General features: G+C 43.2%; 1 protein-coding gene across 1 annotated transcript in view; it reads right to left on the bottom strand.

Annotated features, from left to right (window-relative positions):
* Positions 1 to 902: 902 nt before the first annotated feature.
* The window catches only part of KATNA1 (katanin catalytic subunit A1), a 29,965-nt gene continuing 11,674 nt past the window's right edge, over positions 903 to 19,193 (bottom strand). Inside the window, exons 3-12 of the mRNA XM_066611290.1 lie at positions 18,458 to 18,631; positions 17,743 to 17,900; positions 15,682 to 15,865; positions 8,113 to 8,234; positions 6,877 to 6,982; positions 6,203 to 6,361; positions 4,874 to 5,000; positions 3,391 to 3,525; positions 2,840 to 2,966; positions 903 to 1,247 (exon numbers count right to left, since the gene is read on the bottom strand). Coding sequence (XP_066467387.1) covers positions 1,049 to 1,247; positions 2,840 to 2,966; positions 3,391 to 3,525; positions 4,874 to 5,000; positions 6,203 to 6,361; positions 6,877 to 6,982; positions 8,113 to 8,234; positions 15,682 to 15,865; positions 17,743 to 17,900; positions 18,458 to 18,628 — 1,488 coding nt within the window. The 5' untranslated portion in view covers positions 18,629 to 18,631 and the 3' untranslated portion in view covers positions 903 to 1,048. The remainder of the gene's footprint in view (positions 1,248 to 2,839; positions 2,967 to 3,390; positions 3,526 to 4,873; positions 5,001 to 6,202; positions 6,362 to 6,876; positions 6,983 to 8,112; positions 8,235 to 15,681; positions 15,866 to 17,742; positions 17,901 to 18,457; positions 18,632 to 19,193) is intronic.

Below are 19,193 nucleotides of genomic sequence, written 5' to 3' on the forward strand. Positions count from 1 at the left end.
GGTGATGTTGCATCTTTTAATTTCATGGCTGCAGTCTCCATCTGCAGTGATCTTGGAGCCCAAGAAGACAAACTCTGTTCCAGCTTCCATTTCTTCCCCTTCTATTTGCTATGAGGTAATGGGACTGGATGCCATGATCTTAGTTTTTTTAATGTTAAGTTTCAAGTCACATTTTGCACTTTCCTCTTTCACCCTCATCAAGAGGTTCTTTAGTTCCTCCTCACTTTCTGCTATTAGAGTGGTATCATCTGCATATCTGAGGTTATTGATCTTAGTTCTGGATTGTGATTCATTCAGCCCAGCCTTTCACATGAAGTACTCTACATATAAGTTAAATAAGCAGGGTGATAATATACAGCCTTGGCGTACTCCTTTCCCAATTTTAAACTAATCAGTTGTTACTAATTAATAAAAACCTGTAGCATGATGAACAGAAAGCATTTCATTACCCAGCATTGATTAGTCTGTGGAACTCCTTGCCACATGATATGGCAATGGCATCTGACCTAGATGTCATTAAAAGGGGATTGGATAATTTTATGGAGGAAAATTCCATCACAGGTTACAAGCCATGATTGTTCCTGGTTCTAGAAGTAGGCTATAGCTGAATGCCAGATGCAAGGGAGTGGCAGCAGAAAGCTGGACTAGATGGGCCTTTGGCCTGATCCAACAAGGCTATTCTTGTGTCCTTATGAACTTCAACCTGGGCAAAGCAGGCAGGCAGGGCAAGAAAAAAATAATGCTGGTTTGCCTAGAACGGAAGCAAGCCAGCCTGCAAGAACCCATCCCATTTATCCAACATGCCAATACCTCAAAGAGCTTTGTAGAAAACTCAGTAATGTTTCAAAATGGGAGAAATACAGAAGGAACTACTAGTCTGAGAGGAAAAAAATGAGCTGCTGTTTAAAAAATTAATTTTATTAAGTGTATTGCTGTTATGGGTAATTACAAAAGTTAAAAAATAGCACTCAGTGTCCCAGAGCACTACTTTTTCTTTACTTCTGGAATAGTTTGCAATCTTAAGGCAGATTTCTCAAGGTAGGAAGGCTTAGCATGATCCAAATTCTAGTATCCATTTCTCATATTTCTCAATGTCTGCAGCAGAGACAGACTTCGAAACTTTCTTTAAAGCCATTTCAAAATCTTCCATCGTTGTTGGCATATGCATTTCATCTCTAGAAAGATTTCTGATTTCTTCTGGTGTCAAGCCTTCAATGCGCCTTCTCATAGCCATTAGTGAAGCATCCCTGTTGAGATGGAAGAGTGGGTTTTAATAAGAATAAACACCAAACAACTGGTACTAAATAAGGGCCTGATCTTACTGGGCCCATGCCAGCCCAGTGCCAAGTGGAGGCCAGTCAAATGCTGCCCGGAGCTCTGGGCAAGCGCTGGGTGGTGGAATGGTGAGTTCGGATGGGGGGCGGAAGGGGCAGGGGTGGAGATGGTGACAGGCTCTGCCACCATATTCTGACCCCCTTACCCGCCCAGGAGACCCAACATGGGTCTCCCTGATTCTGCGCCCACTCAATAGTGGGCACAGAACCAATGAGACCCATTAGGGCCACCTGGGTCTTACATAGGGTAAAGGAGCATAAGCTCCTTTATCCCAAAGAGACCTGGCACTGCTTCCCAGCCCCACTGGATGCAGCAGTTGCCATTTTGGTACCACTGCAGCCCTGGGTGTTGGAAAGCATTGGATTGGGCTGCAAATGTTTAAAACAGTGACAGGACACAAAGGCCAGAGTGGCTAAAAGATGAAATGAAGTTGGGAATGTAGAATTTATGAATTTCAGTACAAGATTAGGAACAAGTTTTATAACCTGCAGTCTAGTGCTGTAATTTGCCACTTTCTGAAACTCAGGACAAACTTGACAAGACTTTTTTTTTTTAACTATTTCACTGGCTCTTTCTGTCCGAAGGGGGTCTACTACAGGTTTTCATATAGTATCCCTTTAGCTCAATCTCTGCAATTGTCAGAACTATCTTCATGGAGAAACGGGGTTTTAGGAATGTGGTATCAGCCAGCAGAGTGAACAACACCTGAAAGTTAAGTGGAGAAAATTTGTATCTTCAAGAGAAATGGGGTGGGGGGGGGGAGGACAAGAAAACAGGGAGGAAAGGAAATATGGCTAGGACAAAGGATGAAGGAAAGGAAGAATGCATTTGAGATTTGTGAATTAGAGAGAAAATAAGAGGGACAAATGAGAAAAGACCAGACAAAAGATGGGGAAGGAAAGGAAGGTGTGAGAGAATAGGGAAGAAGAAAGGAAGTGGGGTGGGAAAGGTAAAATGGGGGGGGGGAGAGAAATGAATGAAACAGACTGGCAGAATAAAGAAAGACTGAGACATAAATGAATGTGGCGAAGGGAAGGTTAGCACCTATGGCTGCTTGCCTGCATGCAAAGGAGATAAGGAAACCAGGGCTAACCAGCTTAGCAGCCTCCAATATCTTCTCGGGAAAGCATACAGGGGATTTGCAGCAAAGTCATACAGTGGCTTCCTAGTTGAAAACCCAGGTAGACTCCATTCTGCTGCTACTTTGATCCAGGGTTCAGTCACTACCTGCTTTTCTAGAACCACAGGAGAGTGAAGAGGAATAGACTGCCTGGTTGGGAAGCTGCCTCATTATAAAGAAAAATGTTTTCTTCCCATGAAGAGTGTCATCAGTTCTAGAAAAAGTCAATGGTTAAACACCACCAGTGTAGCAACTATAAAGCCTCTGCATAAGTGGTGTCTGGATTGTGATAGTAGTGACATTCAAATGGGTCTGAACAGGATGTTCAGGACTGTTGCTTAATAAAAGTGATTTTTTTCTTACAGTGTTTCAGTTTTAACATACCTGCACACATTGGTAATGTCAGCACCAGAATAACCTTCCATATTGTGTGCTATAGTGGCAAGGTCAACATCATCAGCAAGCTCCAACTCTCGTAAGTTTATTCTTAGAAGTTCTTCTCTGCCTTTGGCTAAACAGAATGAATGATCAAAATGTAATGAAACCAACAGAAAACAAATAGTAAAGTTTCTGCATAACATGCAGGCATCTATAGAATGGACAATGTTTGCACAACATACTAGAATCTAGTCACTTTACATTAAAACACTGAGACACTAAAATATAAGCTCTTAAACATACATTTATGTTTCGCTCTTTGCCTTTCTAAAATATCTATGCATACCAAAGTTTATCTGCACTTAAAGGCTTTGAGCGAAAAGCCCAATGGGGATACATTGTTAATTTCATTTTAAATGGGAGGATCTTTTGCTTGGATACCATTTGGAAGAGTCTCCAAAAAATCTTAGCCATGAACGGCAGATTTTATCCAATGCATGAAAGTTTCAAGTTTAAAAATGTACTAATATGGATGGGTTCTCCTGAAATGTTTATACCTGATGGTAAAGGAATGTAGATTCTTTTCTCAAGTCTCCGTCTTAAGGCTTCATCAATATCCCATGGAAAATTAGTAGCAGCCAATACCATAACCATTTTGGACGGGTCATCATTTTCAGAAGCACCTCCAACACCTAGATCAGACAGCAAGATGAAGAAGACAAAAAAGGCTGTCGCATTACATGTTTGATACTGGAAGTAATCCCAAGCAATTTAAATTAATGTGAATTTTAGTATTGACATCAGTGGCAACAGAATTACAGTTCATTAAATTGTTCGATCATGTTAAGTACAACTGAGCTAATAAGCAGCAGTGACTCCTGGACATGAATGGTTATCCAGTGGTATCACTATGGAGGTGTAGGCTGCACCAGGTGACACACACAGGAGTGTGTGACACCGCTACTTAATTATTTGAGAGATTTATATCCCACGTTTCCCATGCCCAAGGTAGTTTACAAAGCTCCATAGTAGAGTATAAATGAGTTTATTACAGTAATTGTTCTACGGGCAGCTTGTAGAACGCTTTTCTTGCAGATGGAATCCTTTAACGTGTGGTTATTTCATGTGGCATCTGGGTATGCCTTCCAAGCTTCCAATTTTGGTCACTATTGCCCAAAATTATTAAAATCTTCATATTTGAATAATACCATTCTGTTATATATCATTCCATGCAGAATGCAATAAAACAAACCACCTTGAAATATCTCTATTCTATCACAAAAGATATCCCCAAAAATTAGAGAAGGAAAACACAACTGCCTTACATAACAAAAAGTGGATTACTTTAACTCAGAACTGACCAAAGAGACTGACTGTTCTGAATGCCAATGAACTGTTATTATGACACAGCAGAGAACCAATAAGGTGTTCATATGAGTCAGCTCTCATTTCCATGGATCACAGCTAATACTAGAACTCTTATTCAGTTGTGGGTCATCAAACTGGCCACAGGTTTTTTGTGGGTTACTGATTTGTTGGGTGACCTGTATTGTTATATATTAAAATACATAAAGTTAATGGGGGCTACACCAATCCTAGTGACGCCACTGCATTTAGGTGGTGCATATGATATTGTAATTTATTCTGTATGGTCTGGTACTGCAGGTGGTCCATCACGGGGATGGTGGAATGAGCTCTCACACCGGATGACCAAACCCTAGTGATGCTTCAGAATCCTGAATTATGCAGAACAGAGCATACAAATAGACATCAGCATAAATTGAATTCAAATGTGAGATTTGAACCTAACCAAGTAGTTTGGGTCAAGTTTTTACTCATCCTAACCTCTTTATGGGGCTAAAATAGAAGCTTAGAGCTTGCTGAAGATTGATGAGATACAAAAATTCAAAATGAGGAAATAGATGTACGTTTTGGATAGCCTAGTGCTCAAAGTAGAGATGTTAATAAATTAAAGAGTTCCTGTTTAGGTATCTCAACATTTCTACTTTTCCTTTCACACTGCCCATTAAGCTTATTTACCATCCATCTGAACAAGTAATTCTGCCTTCACCCTTCGACTGGCTTCATGCTCCTCGGAAGTTCCTCTGCGGCTGCAGATAGAATCTATCTCATCAATAAATATTGTTGTTGGTGCGTAGAATCGAGCCTGGATGCAAGAAAAAAGAAAGGGATATCAATTTAATCTAAATTTAATTCACTGGAAATACACTGCACTAAATTGAATATACTTCATTGAAAAAGGGCATTTGACAGAGACCCCATCCAGCACAAAGCAATTCATCATTGTAAGCAGACAGCAGCAGATCGTTGGTCTGCAGGCTTTTTCAAAAAGAGTTACAAAATTCAATTCTTCATTGCAAACTTCATTTCAAACATAATGTTCCATTTAAAGTTAAATTGGAAATCTAACTTTTGGAAACCAGTGGTTTCCAAAGTCCTCCTCAGGAGGAGGGAATCACCTAAGTGCTTGTGGGGGGGCAATCCCCAGGATTACACTGCTGCTGCTAAGGAAAAGGGGGGTGCCTGGCTTGCCTGAAGCCACTGATGGGGTCCGGGGGTGCTGGGAGCTCTGTGGACACCTCTGCAAGGCGCCCCAAGCCTTGAAAATTTAAAAAAAAACACGATCAGAAGCCACTTCTGGTTTCACAATCACAGAAGTGGTTTCTGATCATTCTGATCAAACCTAAGTATTTCTCTCGCTGGTGGTCACATCCTATCAGTTTATGAACCACTGTAGTAAATCAAACTACTGTTTATCTTAAACCAAGGTAGGTATCACCACTCACTTTGTTAACTGGCTAAGTAACCTATAAGGCAGTGATGGAAGAGGGAAGGATGGTAAGGGAAAAGACATATATCAAAGTTCAACATGTGTGTTGCAACAGCTTCACGCTATGCTGCAGAATAGAGGAGAAGAAATGACAAACTACAGTCGAAACAGGATTGGTACTGAAGTAAAGCTACATCAGCAGAAAGAGCGCTGGATATATAGTCTGACAAAGGCAATAGCCCTCCTATAATTTGAGCGGACCCTACCAGTGTAGTATAAAACCATCACACCAGGAAGTAGGCATGCATATAGCTACGACTTAACAAACTACCATTTCTTTTACGTGCAAGACAAGGAGGGAAGGGGGGGAGGAAGTGCATGGAGTTCAGTGGTCCTCCAGCTCATGGTCACAATCCAACACAGCATGGTTTGTTGGATCACCTGAACCATGGCCAGTAACAACCCCACAACATCAAAAGTTCTAGAATGTTATTCGATTTTTACAATTTGCAAGAGTTACCTATCACTCCTCTAAAAAACATTTCAAGGAATGACTAACAAGATCAAAAATAGGTCACCATTTCAAATAGTAGACGAACAAGTTTTTCAGATTCTCCTCTGTATTTTGAAGTGAGTGTTGATGAGGATATGTTGAAAAAGGTAGTCTTGCATTCAGTAGCTACAGCTTTCGCAAGGAGAGTTTTCCCAGTGCCAGGAGGACCAACCATCAATACACCCTGTTTGAAAAACAGAAAGCAAGAGTCCTGATTAAAGTACTGAGAAAGCAATCTGCTAAAAGTGTGATGATAGATGTATTCTAAACAAGATGATTCAAAACTTTTCAAAATACCATGGTTAAGAAAATAACTGTTCTGATTCTTAGTAATGGGACAATGTGAATTCAGTACCTCTTACATATCTCCTGTTCAATTTTCTACATTTCTGTATTGAAGACTTCATTGCTGTAGCAAAAGGCCATAACAGAATAAACAAATCACTCTGAAAACATATCAAATTGCTTTTACAAAACTAAACTGAATTTTTCAAACTTCTATAGAGAACAAAAGTGGAAAATACTTTGTCTCAGCCATTTAACAAATAAGCTAAGAGCAGACAAGCAAGAAACACTAGCCACGGCATAACTGCCTTAAGATGTACATGAATCAATTATTTATATCACACAAAGAATATATCCCATTAGGACAGCTGTGAAAGCTATACTAGCCCTTCAGAATTAATCAGGGTGACTTACCTTCCAAGGCCTTCTAATCCCTTTAAAGAATTCAGGCATCCACATAGGTAAGACTACTGCTTCTTTGAGCAACTTTTTAGCCTCCACTAAGTCAGCGATATCATCCCTAATGAACAAGAAAAAGAATTAACAGATGATGGTATCCCAGAGCAAACAAATCAGTATTTCATTCAAGAGTCACTTCCACTGTGTCAGAGTAATGGAAATCCCCAACAGTTCAATTTTCCACACGAACTTCCCCCTCACACGAACTTCCCCCTCACACGAACTTCCTCATGCCACATTCCACACACTGTTCCCCAAAGGTTCCCTAACTCCTAGGGATGGCTGGGGGGGAGGTGCCACAGAGAGCTGACCTGGAAGGGGCAAGGAAGATAGTTTGCACCACTGCATGAGTACTGCTTAGTATAATAACCATCCTTTTTCAGTGATTAAATTTCAATAATTGTTTCAACAGTGTATAAATTATGCCATACTTTAGGACCGCACTACTTCCTTAGGAACCAGTTCCTAAGAATGCAAGAAGTTAGGGATTTGGCTAACGAAGACAGGCTCTAGGCAGATAACTGACAACCCAAACAATTGTTGAAGCAGCCCAGGCCTATGGAGAAGTAGTAATTTAAGTGACAGCAACTAACGCAGCCCAGGCCTATGGAGAAGCAGTCATTTAAGCGACAGCAACTAGCGAGCATCCTACTCATGGCAAGGAAGGCAAAATATCCTTGTAAATAACCACTGCATTAGATGCAAAACACTTCCAGGCAAGGAAGCTACTGTAACTTAGAAGTTACAATTTTTCTTTCAGGTCATTATCATGTCAAAAAAAACTAAGGTACATGCAAAGTCTTGTGAGCCAATAACTATTGTGAACTTATTTGCAGGGCTGCTCTATGATCCTTTCAAATTCTAATGTATTGTTGAGGAATAGCTCATATGATATCTGGCCTTGTTCTTCATTCTGCAAAAGCTATTTGCTTGACTCAGTCAAACTCTGTGGGAAACATCAAGTTCTGATGGGCAAGTTTTCCTATTACACTGGCCCTGCTACTCTGGTTTCTGCATGCTGCTGCCTCATAATACTTTCATAAGGTCATTGAAAAAAGTTTATTTGTGAAAGCCCTGCAATCTGGTGCCAGAGATAATATGCTTTTTATACAAGTGTTGGAGATCTTCCTTCTTAAAAGCCTCAAGCCTATACATAAACAACCCAACATAACAGAAATGGATTACACTTACCATCTCACATTGGGATTCTGAGAAATGATATCTCTTTCCAAAGCTTCTACTAAATCTTTATCATATCCAGTACTGTCAAATTTCTTCGGCTCAGGTTCTGAAATGTCTGAGGAAGACTTATTCTGCAATTCAAACAAAATTTGTATATCAATTATGCAAATTACTTTCATATTGCCCATACTTATTATAAACACACCATGACCAAACAAAAAGTGGGAGCCCTGCAAGCAAACATGAACCTTGTTTATACCACTTACAGCCACATAAGAAAGATGCACATTTCAAAATGAATTTATTCAAGATATAAAATATCTTGCATAACGCATGTTCTTTGGAAAGTAAGAACTCTGAATCTTTCTTATGGTAACAAAAAGTTAAAAATACAACAGAAAAGAAGCACAAATGTTTGCCAACACCTCTTCAATAAATCAAAAATGGGAGGAAGATTTTTTTCACAACTATTTGGAACTAAGGGTAAGCAGCTTGCATTATCGGCTGTCAAACTGGGACCTCAATGTTGACTCTACTGTAGAAATACTACATCCTTTCATGCACACACACACGCACACACACATATGTATCAAAGAGCAGGGACCAACCAGCACAGGCCCTTGAAAAGTATGACAGCTGAACATCATTCTCAATCAAATCAATACATTACTCTGTCATTTTAGGTTAGCAACATAACTACTAGAGAATGGAGGCTTTGAAAGACCCTGGGTCACATTATGCCTATTGCAATAGCAGCAGTATTGGCAACCTTCAGACTCGAAAGACTATGGTATCGCGCTCTGAAAGGTGGTTCTGGCACAGCGTCTAGTGTGGCTGAAAAGGCCAATCCAGGAGTGACAATCCCTTCCACACCGGGAGCAAGTGCAGTCTGTCCCTGGTCTGTCTCCCTGGCTATGGGCCTTCCTTCTTTGCCTCTTAGCCTCAGACTGTTGGCAAAGTGTCTCTTCAAACTGGGAAAGGCCATGCTGCACAGCCTGCCTCCAAGCGGGCCGCTCAGAGGCCAGGGTTTCCCACTTGTTGAGGTCCATCCCTAAGGCCTTCAGATCCCTCTTGCAGATGTCCTTGTATCGCAGCTGTGGTCTACCTGTAGGGCGCTTTCCTTGCACGAGTTCTCCATAGAGGAGATCCTTTGGGATCCGGCCATCATCCATTCTCACGACATGACCAAGCCAACGCAGGCGTCTCTGTTTCAGCAGTGAATACATGCTAGGGATTCCAGCATGTTCCAGGACTGTGTTGTTTGGAACTTTGTCCTGCCAGGTGATGCCGAGGATGCGTCGGAGGCAGCGCATGTGGAAAGCGCTCAGTTTCCTCTCCTGTTGTGAGCGAAGAGTCCATGACTCGCTGCAGTACAGAAGTGTACTCAGGACGCAAGCTCTGTAGACCTGGATCTTGGTATGTTCCGTCAGCTTCTTGTTGGACCAGACTCTCTTTGTGAGTCTGGAAAACGTGGTAGCTGCTTTACCGATGCGCTTGTTTAGCTCGGTATCGAGAGAATGAGTGTCGGAGATCGTTGAGCCAAGGTACACAAAGTCATGGACAACCTCCAGTTCATGCTCAGAGATTGTAATGCAGGGAGGTGAGTCCACATCCTGAACCATGACCTGTGTTTTCTTCAGGCTGATTGTCAGTCCAAAATCTTGGCAGGCCTTGCTAAAACGATCCATGAGCTGCTGGAGATCTTTGGCAGAGTGGGTAGTGACAGCTGCATCGTCGGCAAAGAGGAAGTCACGCAGACATTTCAGCTGGACTTTGGATTTTGCTCTCAGTCTGGAGAGGTTGAAGAGCTTTCCGTCTGATCTGGTCCGGAGATAGATGCCTTCTGTTGCAGTTCCAAAGGCCTGCTTCAGCAGGACAGCGAAGAAAATCCCAAACAAGGTTGGTGCAAGAACACAGCCCTGCTTCACTCCGCTTTGGATGTCAAAAGGGTCTGATGTGGAGCCATCAAAGACAACAGAGCCCTTCATGTCCTTGTGGAAAGATCTGATGATGCTGAGGAGCCTGGGTGGACATCCAATCTTGGGGAGAATCTTGAAGAGGCCGTCTCTGCTGACCAGGTCGAAAGCCTTTGTGAGATCTATGAAGGCTATAAAGAGCGGCTGTCGTTGTTCCCTGCATTTCTCCTGCAGTTGTCTAAGGGAGAATACCATATCAGTGGTGGACCTGTTGGCTCGGAATCCACACTGCGATTCTGGATAGACGCTCTCTGCAAGTACCTGGAGCCTCTTTACTACAACTCGGGCAAACAGCTTTCCTACAACGCTAAGGAGAGAGATGCCGCGGTAGTTGTTGCAGTCACCCCTGTCACCTTTGTTCTTGTACAGCGTGATGATGTTTGCATCCCTCATGTCTTGAGGTACTCCACCTTCTCTCCAGCAGAGACAGAGGATTTCATGCAGCTCAGTGACGATGATCTCTTTGCAGCATTTTAGGACTTCAGCAGGGATGCTGTCTTTTCCAGGTGCCTTGCCAAAGGCAAGGGAGTCCAGGGCCACGTGAAGTTCTTCTAGGGTTGGTGCACTGTCAAGCTCTTCCAGCACAGGCAGGCACTCAATGTTGTTCAGTGCTTCTTCGGTGACTACATTTTCTCTGGAATATAGCTCAGAGTAGTGCTGCACCCAGCGTTCCATCTGCTGCGCCCGATCCTGGATGACCTCGCCTGTGGCAGACTTCAGAGGGCCAATTTTCTTCTGTGTTGGACCTAGGGCCTGCTTGATACCATCATACATCCCCTTGATGTTGCCCGTGTCAGCTGCTATCTGTATCTCGGAACAGAGCTGGAGCCAGTAGTCGTTAGCACATCTCCTGGCAGTCTGTTGGACTTTGCTGCGAGCAGTTCGGAGGACCTGCAGGTTGCGCTCACTGGGACAGGCCTTGTATGCTGCTTGAGCTCTCCTCTTTTCCTCAATGACTGGATTGCAATAGCAACATGTGACTATCAGCATGAAGTCTTTTGAGATTCATTCAATTTCTATTCCATCCTTCAACACATAGGTGCTGTAAGAAAAGCTTACCATTTCAAAAAAATGTCATGCAACAAAAATTCCAAAATAATATCAAAATAAAAATATTTTTAGATCTGCTTTTTTGTCCCATCTGAGGGGCCAACCAAGGTATTTAACAATTTTTTAATAAAAGTTTCAAGATCTAGAAAAATTAAAAAGGTCATTACCAGCACCATAATGACTTCAAAGCAGGAAGGCTGAGTTGGCACCGAGTACAGAATTCTACAACCAGAGTACCATAACTAAAAATAAGGCATCTCTAGTTTTCACCTACATTTTTGCAGAAGGCAGGGCCACCAAGAGGAAAACTTCCAACGACAATTTCAGCATACTAGCATGGGGAGAGGCATTCCAACAAGTACCTTGGTTCTAAGCCATGTCGGGCTTGAAAGGTAAGCATTAGCCCTTGATTAGGGGTCAGAAATGAATTAGGAACCAGTGAAGTTGTTGAAGCCCAAGAGACACATGACCTAAAAGCCCAGTCCCAACTAGTTGCCTACCAGCCACATTGACTACAAGTTTCTGAACTGTCTTCAACAATAAGCACACATGGAATGCATGCAGGAGTCTAATCTGGTTGTTATACGTAGTATGCACAAACATGGCAAGGGTACTTGTACAGAAGGAGTACAGCTAGCCTAAGCTAGTGAAAAGCTCTCCATGCACCAGAACCCACTTAACCTCTACTGCAGCAGTTTTCAACCACAGTGCTGCGGCACACTGGTGTGCCGTAAGGCTGCCACAGGTGTACTACAGGGCCAAGGAGTCAGGTGGTGGCAGCTGTGCACAGGAGAAGCGGCGGCTTGGGGCAGCCGCGCAGGGGCTTGGACGCTCCTGCTGTTGCCTGCCCCGTGCGCTGACTGGGCAGCCAGCCAGCCAGCCAGAGAAGCCTGAAAGAGCTCCTGGTGGGCAGGGACGTGGAGGGAGTGAGGACGAAGGCAAGAGCGAGGAGGGAGTGAGAGCGAGCCTGATGGTGGAAGCAGGTAGGAGCCAGAAGCAGCTGGCTGGCAAGGACCCTGGAGAGACCCTTTTCCTTGCCTGCAATGCCCCAAAGTGACCCTCCCTGTGTTGCCTCCCCTGGCAAGGCTTTGGCTTTAAGACAGTGGTTCTTGAACTTTTCCGGCTCACACTTCCCCTGATCCTTGTAGCCATTGGCCACATCTCTCCATTACAACACCTCACCTCAGTTACCCCCAAAATGGGGATGAAGGTGTTATAATTATACACTAGAAACAAGGCTACCAGCACTCTGAGGCTGCAATCCTAACCACACTTACCTGAGAGTAAGCCCCATTGAGCAAAATAGGACTAACTTCTGAGTAGACCTGGTTAGGATTGTGCCCTGAGTTTGTTAGCAGCACACATGGATGGTTATGGAAAGGGAGGGGGGAAGTGATGAATCTGCTGGGGGAGGGGAAGACTTTGTTTTGTGTGTATCTGCTAATTGCAAACTGATGCAAACTGAGACCCAGAGACTGTTTGGCTGGAATCCTAAACCCACTTTCCTGGGAGTAAGTCCCACTGAACACAATAGGACTTACTTCTGAGTAGACCTAGCTAGGATTGTGCCTTTTGTCCAACAATAGCAGCCAACAGAGTACCCCCCCCCCCAAAAGGAGGCAGAAGGAAAAAGGGGCATGGCTAAAAAGGAATGGGGATTTTTATTTTGAATCAATTTTTGGAGACAAAGCCATCAAGAGTGGCTTTTTTTCTTTTGGGGGGGGGGAAGAGAAAGGTGAAGATCCTGGGTTAAGCTGACACAGACCCCAAGCCTATGTAGGTCTACTCAGAAATAAGCTCCATTTGAGTCAATGGGGCTTACTCCTAGGCAAGTGTGGAAAGGATTGCAGCCACATACAGCAAGATTACAACTCACCCCAAAGAAGACGGGGGCTGCTCACACACATACACCCAGCATGCAGATGCCACCCCTGTTCCCCCAGGCAAGATGGAGGGATGCAGGTTGGGGCATTTGGCCCCCCCCCCAGTAGGAGCAGAGGAAAGCGCTGCACTGCCTGTACTTACTCTTCCCTCCCAGTTTGAAGTCTGCCAGACCCTGTGCTGACGTGATGCAGCACCTCCGCACTCTTCTCTCCTCCAGCCTTGACCAATCCCAGGATGCCCAGGGTGAGGGGCACACTGGGAAATGTAGTCCTTGGGATGAAGTTGCACATGGAGACAACTCCATGATGAGATGCAGCACCTCTGCCTGCCCAGCCAGCCTTTTTTCCCCATTTCCATTTAATTATATTTATATACCGCCTTTCTTGGTCATCATATTTCTCCTCAGACTTTATTCAAGGCGGTTTACATGGGCAGGCTGTTCTAAATCCCCGTAGGGATTTTTACAATCGAAGAAAGGTTCTATCTTTCAAGAACCACAACATTTCAGATGGATCTTTTTGATCTGGTATCACATTCTGACCTCCGGTTTCCTTCCACGCAAGCTGACAAGCAGCTCCTTCATCTCTCACATGGAGGGCAGCCAAGACACTTCTTCGCTCACACCAGGTGGAATAACTCGGCTCGGCTTGTCAGCTGCTTCAAGGTCTCACCATTCTCGGTGCTGGTGGCCTCAAACTGGCGACCTGCGGATGTTATCTTCAGGCTCTACCCTCTAGACCAGACCTCCTGCCTCCTGCTTTCTCTCCCACCTCCCCCCACCATGTTTCACACTGCCCCACCCACCTCATTCTCAGCCTCGGAAAAGCAGCAAGTCAGGAGGCAGCCAGTGCAGCTGAGCTGAGCAGAGCTCAGCAGCAGAGCAGCTGCCAACCACCTCTCTCCCCGAGATGCCTGGCAACGGCCCTGGAAGCTAGCCAGGGCTCACTAGGGAGGCAGGACACACAGATTGAATACCTCAGGCTTTTAGAGTATGGGCCACAATCCTAGCCACACTTACCTAGGAGTAAGCCCCATCGACTATAATGGGGCTTACTTCTGAGTAGACATACAGAGGCTTGGTCACACTCTTTCTTGAATAAATGAGCAGGCAAGTGAAGCTTTTCTTCCCCCCACCTCTTCCCCTCCCGCACACACACATCCCCCCATCATAATTACAGTAACCCCTCTCTTACTGCCCTCCCCCCCCTTCCCCACCTTCAAAGTCCAGAATCAGGTGCCTGCATTCTCTTTCTCTCTTCCCCCCACCCGTGAATCCTGCACTTATTTCAGTCACATCTCACTGCCCCTCACCCCCCCCCCCGTTTCTCCAGCATGCTCCATCTCATCTCTCTTTGCCAACACCTCCTGGCATATCAGAGCATATCAAATGATAACAGTTTTGAACAGACCTGCTTCAAAACATTGTTCTCCCTTTCCAGAAACTACATACACCTCCCTCTCCAAGCTTCTTCGGAATTTCTTTCATTGTCATGATCTAAGGCTGCAATCCTAACCACACTTTCCTGAGAGTAAGCCCCATTAAACAAAATAGGACTTACTTCTGAGTAGACCTGGTTAGGCTTGTGCCCTTAGTTATATTAATTAAATTAATTGTAATGTAATAATGTAATTAAAAACTGGTAGTGTGCCTTGACAACTTTAGAGCCTTGTCAGTGTGCTGTGAGCGAAAAAGGTTGAAAATGGCTGCTCTACTGTCATAGTTGGATTAAATGAGCACCCCCAGACTTCAACGGAGCCAGCAACACGGTGAACACTACCTCCCTCCATGAGCAGATGAACCAACCACCAACTTCTCCATCTTATCTGGGTTGAACTTCAGTTTATTAGCCTTTATTCAGTCCTTTACTGAGTCCAGACATAAGTTCAGCATCTCCAATCAGAAACAGAGTTGGATGCCCCCAATGTACTGCCATTTCACTCCAAACCTGTGAACGACCCCATCCACTGAATTCATGTACACAATGAAACGCAAGGGGAATGAGAGAGCCCTGCAGGCCCCTACAGCGTAAAGATCAAGGGGCAGTACCATAGTCTACCTGCACAACCTACTGGAATCCAGCTTTAAGTAGGAATACCAGTGGGTGTATTAGGGAACACTGTGCTCCTACTTCCCAGACTCAAGAATCTATCAAGAAAGATGCCACAGTTGATGGTACCAAAAGCCACTAAGGGCCCAATCCTATCCAGCTTTCCAGAGCTGATGCAACTGTGCCAATGGGCATGCACTGCATCCTGAGGTAGGGGAATGTCATCGAGACCACCTCAGTGTAAGAGAACATTTGTTCCCTTACCTTAGGACTGCATCGTGGCTGAATTGGCACTAGAAAGGTGGACAGGATTGGGACTTAAGAGATCCAGAACAGTCATACTTCTCATCCTTATCTTGGTACAGGTCATCCATTGGCAGCCTGCATATGAAAAACTGGATCCCTCCCTTTTTTGCCATCTTGGCATCTGAGAAACTCAATACACTTTTAGTTCCATTCAGTGATGTGCATTACTAATAACTGAATCTCCACCAAAACCTTATCTCCTGCCTGTTAGTAATGTTACCTACAAAAGCAATTCAGAGTGCAGGACCCAATACTGTCAAATTGTGAACATCACTGAAAATTTGAAATTTAGGGTTTATTTTCACAAATCTTACTTTATCTTCTTTGCCTTTGTTTTGTGGATCCTTTTTTTCCCGGCCACGGACTACTTTGCCTTTATCGTTTGTGTTTCGGGATGAGGGACGATTAGGGGCTTTGGCTGCCACACTTGGTCGGTTATTGTGAACCTTGCAGTCACTGAACTGAGAAGACTGACGTTTCCTGAGTCCTGGTGAAGATCTGATCAGTGACAAATAAGAAAAAAAAATTTGAATGAACTAGAGATGTCAAACTTATTTCATACAGAGGGCCAAAAAGCATTCAGATGAGACCTCTGTATCCACTGATTTGGTATCCACTGATTTGACTTACTACTGATACTGAGGTCCACCTTTAAATGCCTTGTAACAAGGAAAAAAGCACCAAAATCCAATTTCCTACCTTTGTGCTGTTAATAATTATAATTTCATTCCATTATTCACTTCATCTAGAGGCTGAATGCGGTATAGTGTCTATACCAATGCATTCTTGGTCAACAACTGAGGAGCAAGAAACCTGGATGTGGGTCTTTAAAGCTATTTTTCCACTTGGTATCCACTGATATTTTTTATCCACTAGCAGTCAGAACGGGGAACCCCAGTGGATAACAAGGTATGACCTGTATATGGTATCTGTTGGCATCCTTCAGTCTTGGAAGACTATGGTATCGCACTCTGAATAGTGGTTCTGGAGCAGAGTGTCCTCTCCAGTGCGCGAAGCCTGGGTAAAGTAGATATGGAGGATAGACTGTTACCCATGCAGCAAATCCCCCCTCTCCACATCACTGAAATGGTCCAATGGAAAGGCAGAAGCCAATACGGTTGGCTCCAGCGGCATCGCAGGAGTTGCAAGAACGTGACTGTGTTCAGCCATGAACTTCCTCAGGGACTCCGGCTCTGGATTTTGCCTCGAGATTGACTCCTGAACTGGAGTCAACTTTTTCATAACTGGATGTAGCCACAAGGCAGTGGAGGTTTGGGATCACAGTTTTCCTTCTCTCAGATGAGCTGCCTTCCCAGGCTAATGAGTCCCATCTACCCGGTGGCTGTTTAGTCGCCTCTTAGAACAAGTACAGCCAAACAGAGGGCCTATTCTTATCTCCAGCCCCCAGGGGAAGTATGATATCTACTGAGGCTGGAAATGACATAATTAAGCAGATGATGGCCAGAAATAAGCACTTTGTTTTCATGTAGGAACTCATTAGAAAAATATACAAATCCTGATCATATTTTTCATGAGAGGTCAAGTATCATATGGGCACCCTTTCCGTTTGTTAGAGGAGCATACTCAAGAGATTTAGGGCCTCAAAATAAAGATTCCAGAGATCTGTACTTATTTATGTAACTGATCTTACACATGAAGTTGTTTAGAACAGGGACACAGTACTAATTATTTACAGCACAATATACAAGTTATACAGCAATCCCTTGGGTAGCATTGGAGATATACAGGGTGACCCCCCCCCCAAAAAAAAACAGAACCCACAAATCTTTGAATAAAACTGTTAATTTTAATTTTCCTTCTTTTTTCTTTCAGGGTATACAAGTCAACTTTGTGCATGAAGTATTGGAACAATAATCTTACCCAATATGTCTTGGTCAACCAAGGAAAAGACATTTTGGACATTACTGGACCTTTGTAGGATTTAATAAAATTTTTATCGGTTCTGGTTTTTTTTTGGGTCACCCTGTACTTTCTGAAGGTCAAGAGTAGCAAGAAACAGCACCATTGGGGACATAGCTGATTTAACAGCAGGAAACAGTCACTGACTGGTCCAGGATACACTGCTTCCATTGATTAGAGTGGCTACCAATCATGCCAGGATAAAGAGCATTGCAACAAATTAGTGCTAAAGGAAGCTGCATTATTGAAGGTATGACTATAATTGAAGTCACACCTATTCACTCTGTGACTCAATTAGCAAGGGCTCCCAGGTGGCCAAGTAATATTCACAATAGAACGTTCTTAGACTTAGGAATTGAAACCATTATGTAGGTCTCACACAGACAATATTTAATTAGCAAAATGTTTTGATAAAATGTTTGGGCTCCCTTGAGCTATCTGACCCCATTACTTACCTACGTTCAGCAGGTACAGGCAACGACCAGACTTCTCCATCATGAGCTGGTAATTCCTGTTGTGCAGCTTTCAAAGGAGTGCTGTCTAATTTAAAGCTTTCTAGTGTTTTCATGATATCCTTCACATGCTTAGCTTCTACACTTATCTCCTGCCTAACCTAATTGAAAAAATACAATAAGATGTTAACTTGTAGAAACTTGTCACTTTAATTTGGGAATCTCATTAACTAGATATAGCTGAAGAAACTTTCTGGAGATTGTTATATATGCTATAATTGCTGACTTGAACTGTTTTATATTAAGTCCAAGGTATCTACCATAATTTTTGCTAACTCCATGGAGGACAAATGCACCAGTATAATCTTACCCTTTAAATCAACACAAGTTAAAGGCAAATGGTTTTAGGACTGGAGGTTAACCCCAAAATACATTTCATTTTTCATACAATTTTGATTCTAGGTTTTTTTTAAAAAAAACTATAATAGAAGAAAAAATATTAGAAATAGTCTTAACAACAGAGAGGCAACTTGTGTATTATGTGCAAGTTATTTTATATGTCCTTCCAAGAAGTCATTACATAGAGGGTTTACATTCACAAAGGGTTTACATTTATTTAAATGTAACTGATCTGTAAAAAAAATAACATTAAAGAAGTTCCAATTGTTCTGTCCAATAACTTAAAGTAAAATGCGGTCATGGGTATAGGATGGCTCACCTGTTGCCATTTCTGCTGGAGATACGAATCTTTGACAGAAGAGAGGTATTTGTTCATTTGGTCAAGTACCCCCTGGTAGTAGACCATTGCAGAATCATAATTTCCCAGCAAGGCATATTCACGGGCCAGTTTCACATTCTCACTTATCATGACAAGACTCATGCTCAACATAAGCTAACAAACACAAAACACAACACAGTTGTCAGATGCAAAAAAAAAACAAGCCATAAAACCAGTTGAAACATCCTGCTGCAGAATGAAATTCTACCTGTTCCATCTCTCCCAAAACAGACACATTGAACCTGTTGTAAATACAGCATGATATCCCTGTACATGATAGTGATAGTGATAGTTCTTATGATAGTGCAACTGAAAGATGTTGTCAAATCAGTGTTTATCTGTAACACATTTTATTGAGTAATTAAATTGTCTTTGGTTACAAACAAGACTTGAACTGAGAGTTTTCAATTATTGGGCAGCCCAATCCTAATGAAAGTCCTGCACTGCAATCCAGTGGGGCCAGTGCAGCCTTTGCTGCCACAGGATGTGGTGACAGCATCTGGCCTGGATGCCTTTAAAAGGGGATTGGACAAGTTTCTGGAGGAAAAATCCATTACAGGGTACAAGCCATGATGTGTATGCGCAACCTCCTGATTTTAGAAATGGGCTATGTCAGAAGGCCAGATGCAAGGGAGGGCACCAGGATGAGGTTTCTTGTTATCTGGTGTGCTCCCTG

This window comes from Tiliqua scincoides, chromosome 1 (assembly GCF_035046505.1).
Source record: "Tiliqua scincoides isolate rTilSci1 chromosome 1, rTilSci1.hap2, whole genome shotgun sequence".
Classification (NCBI taxonomy): domain Eukaryota; kingdom Metazoa; phylum Chordata; class Lepidosauria; order Squamata; family Scincidae; genus Tiliqua; species Tiliqua scincoides.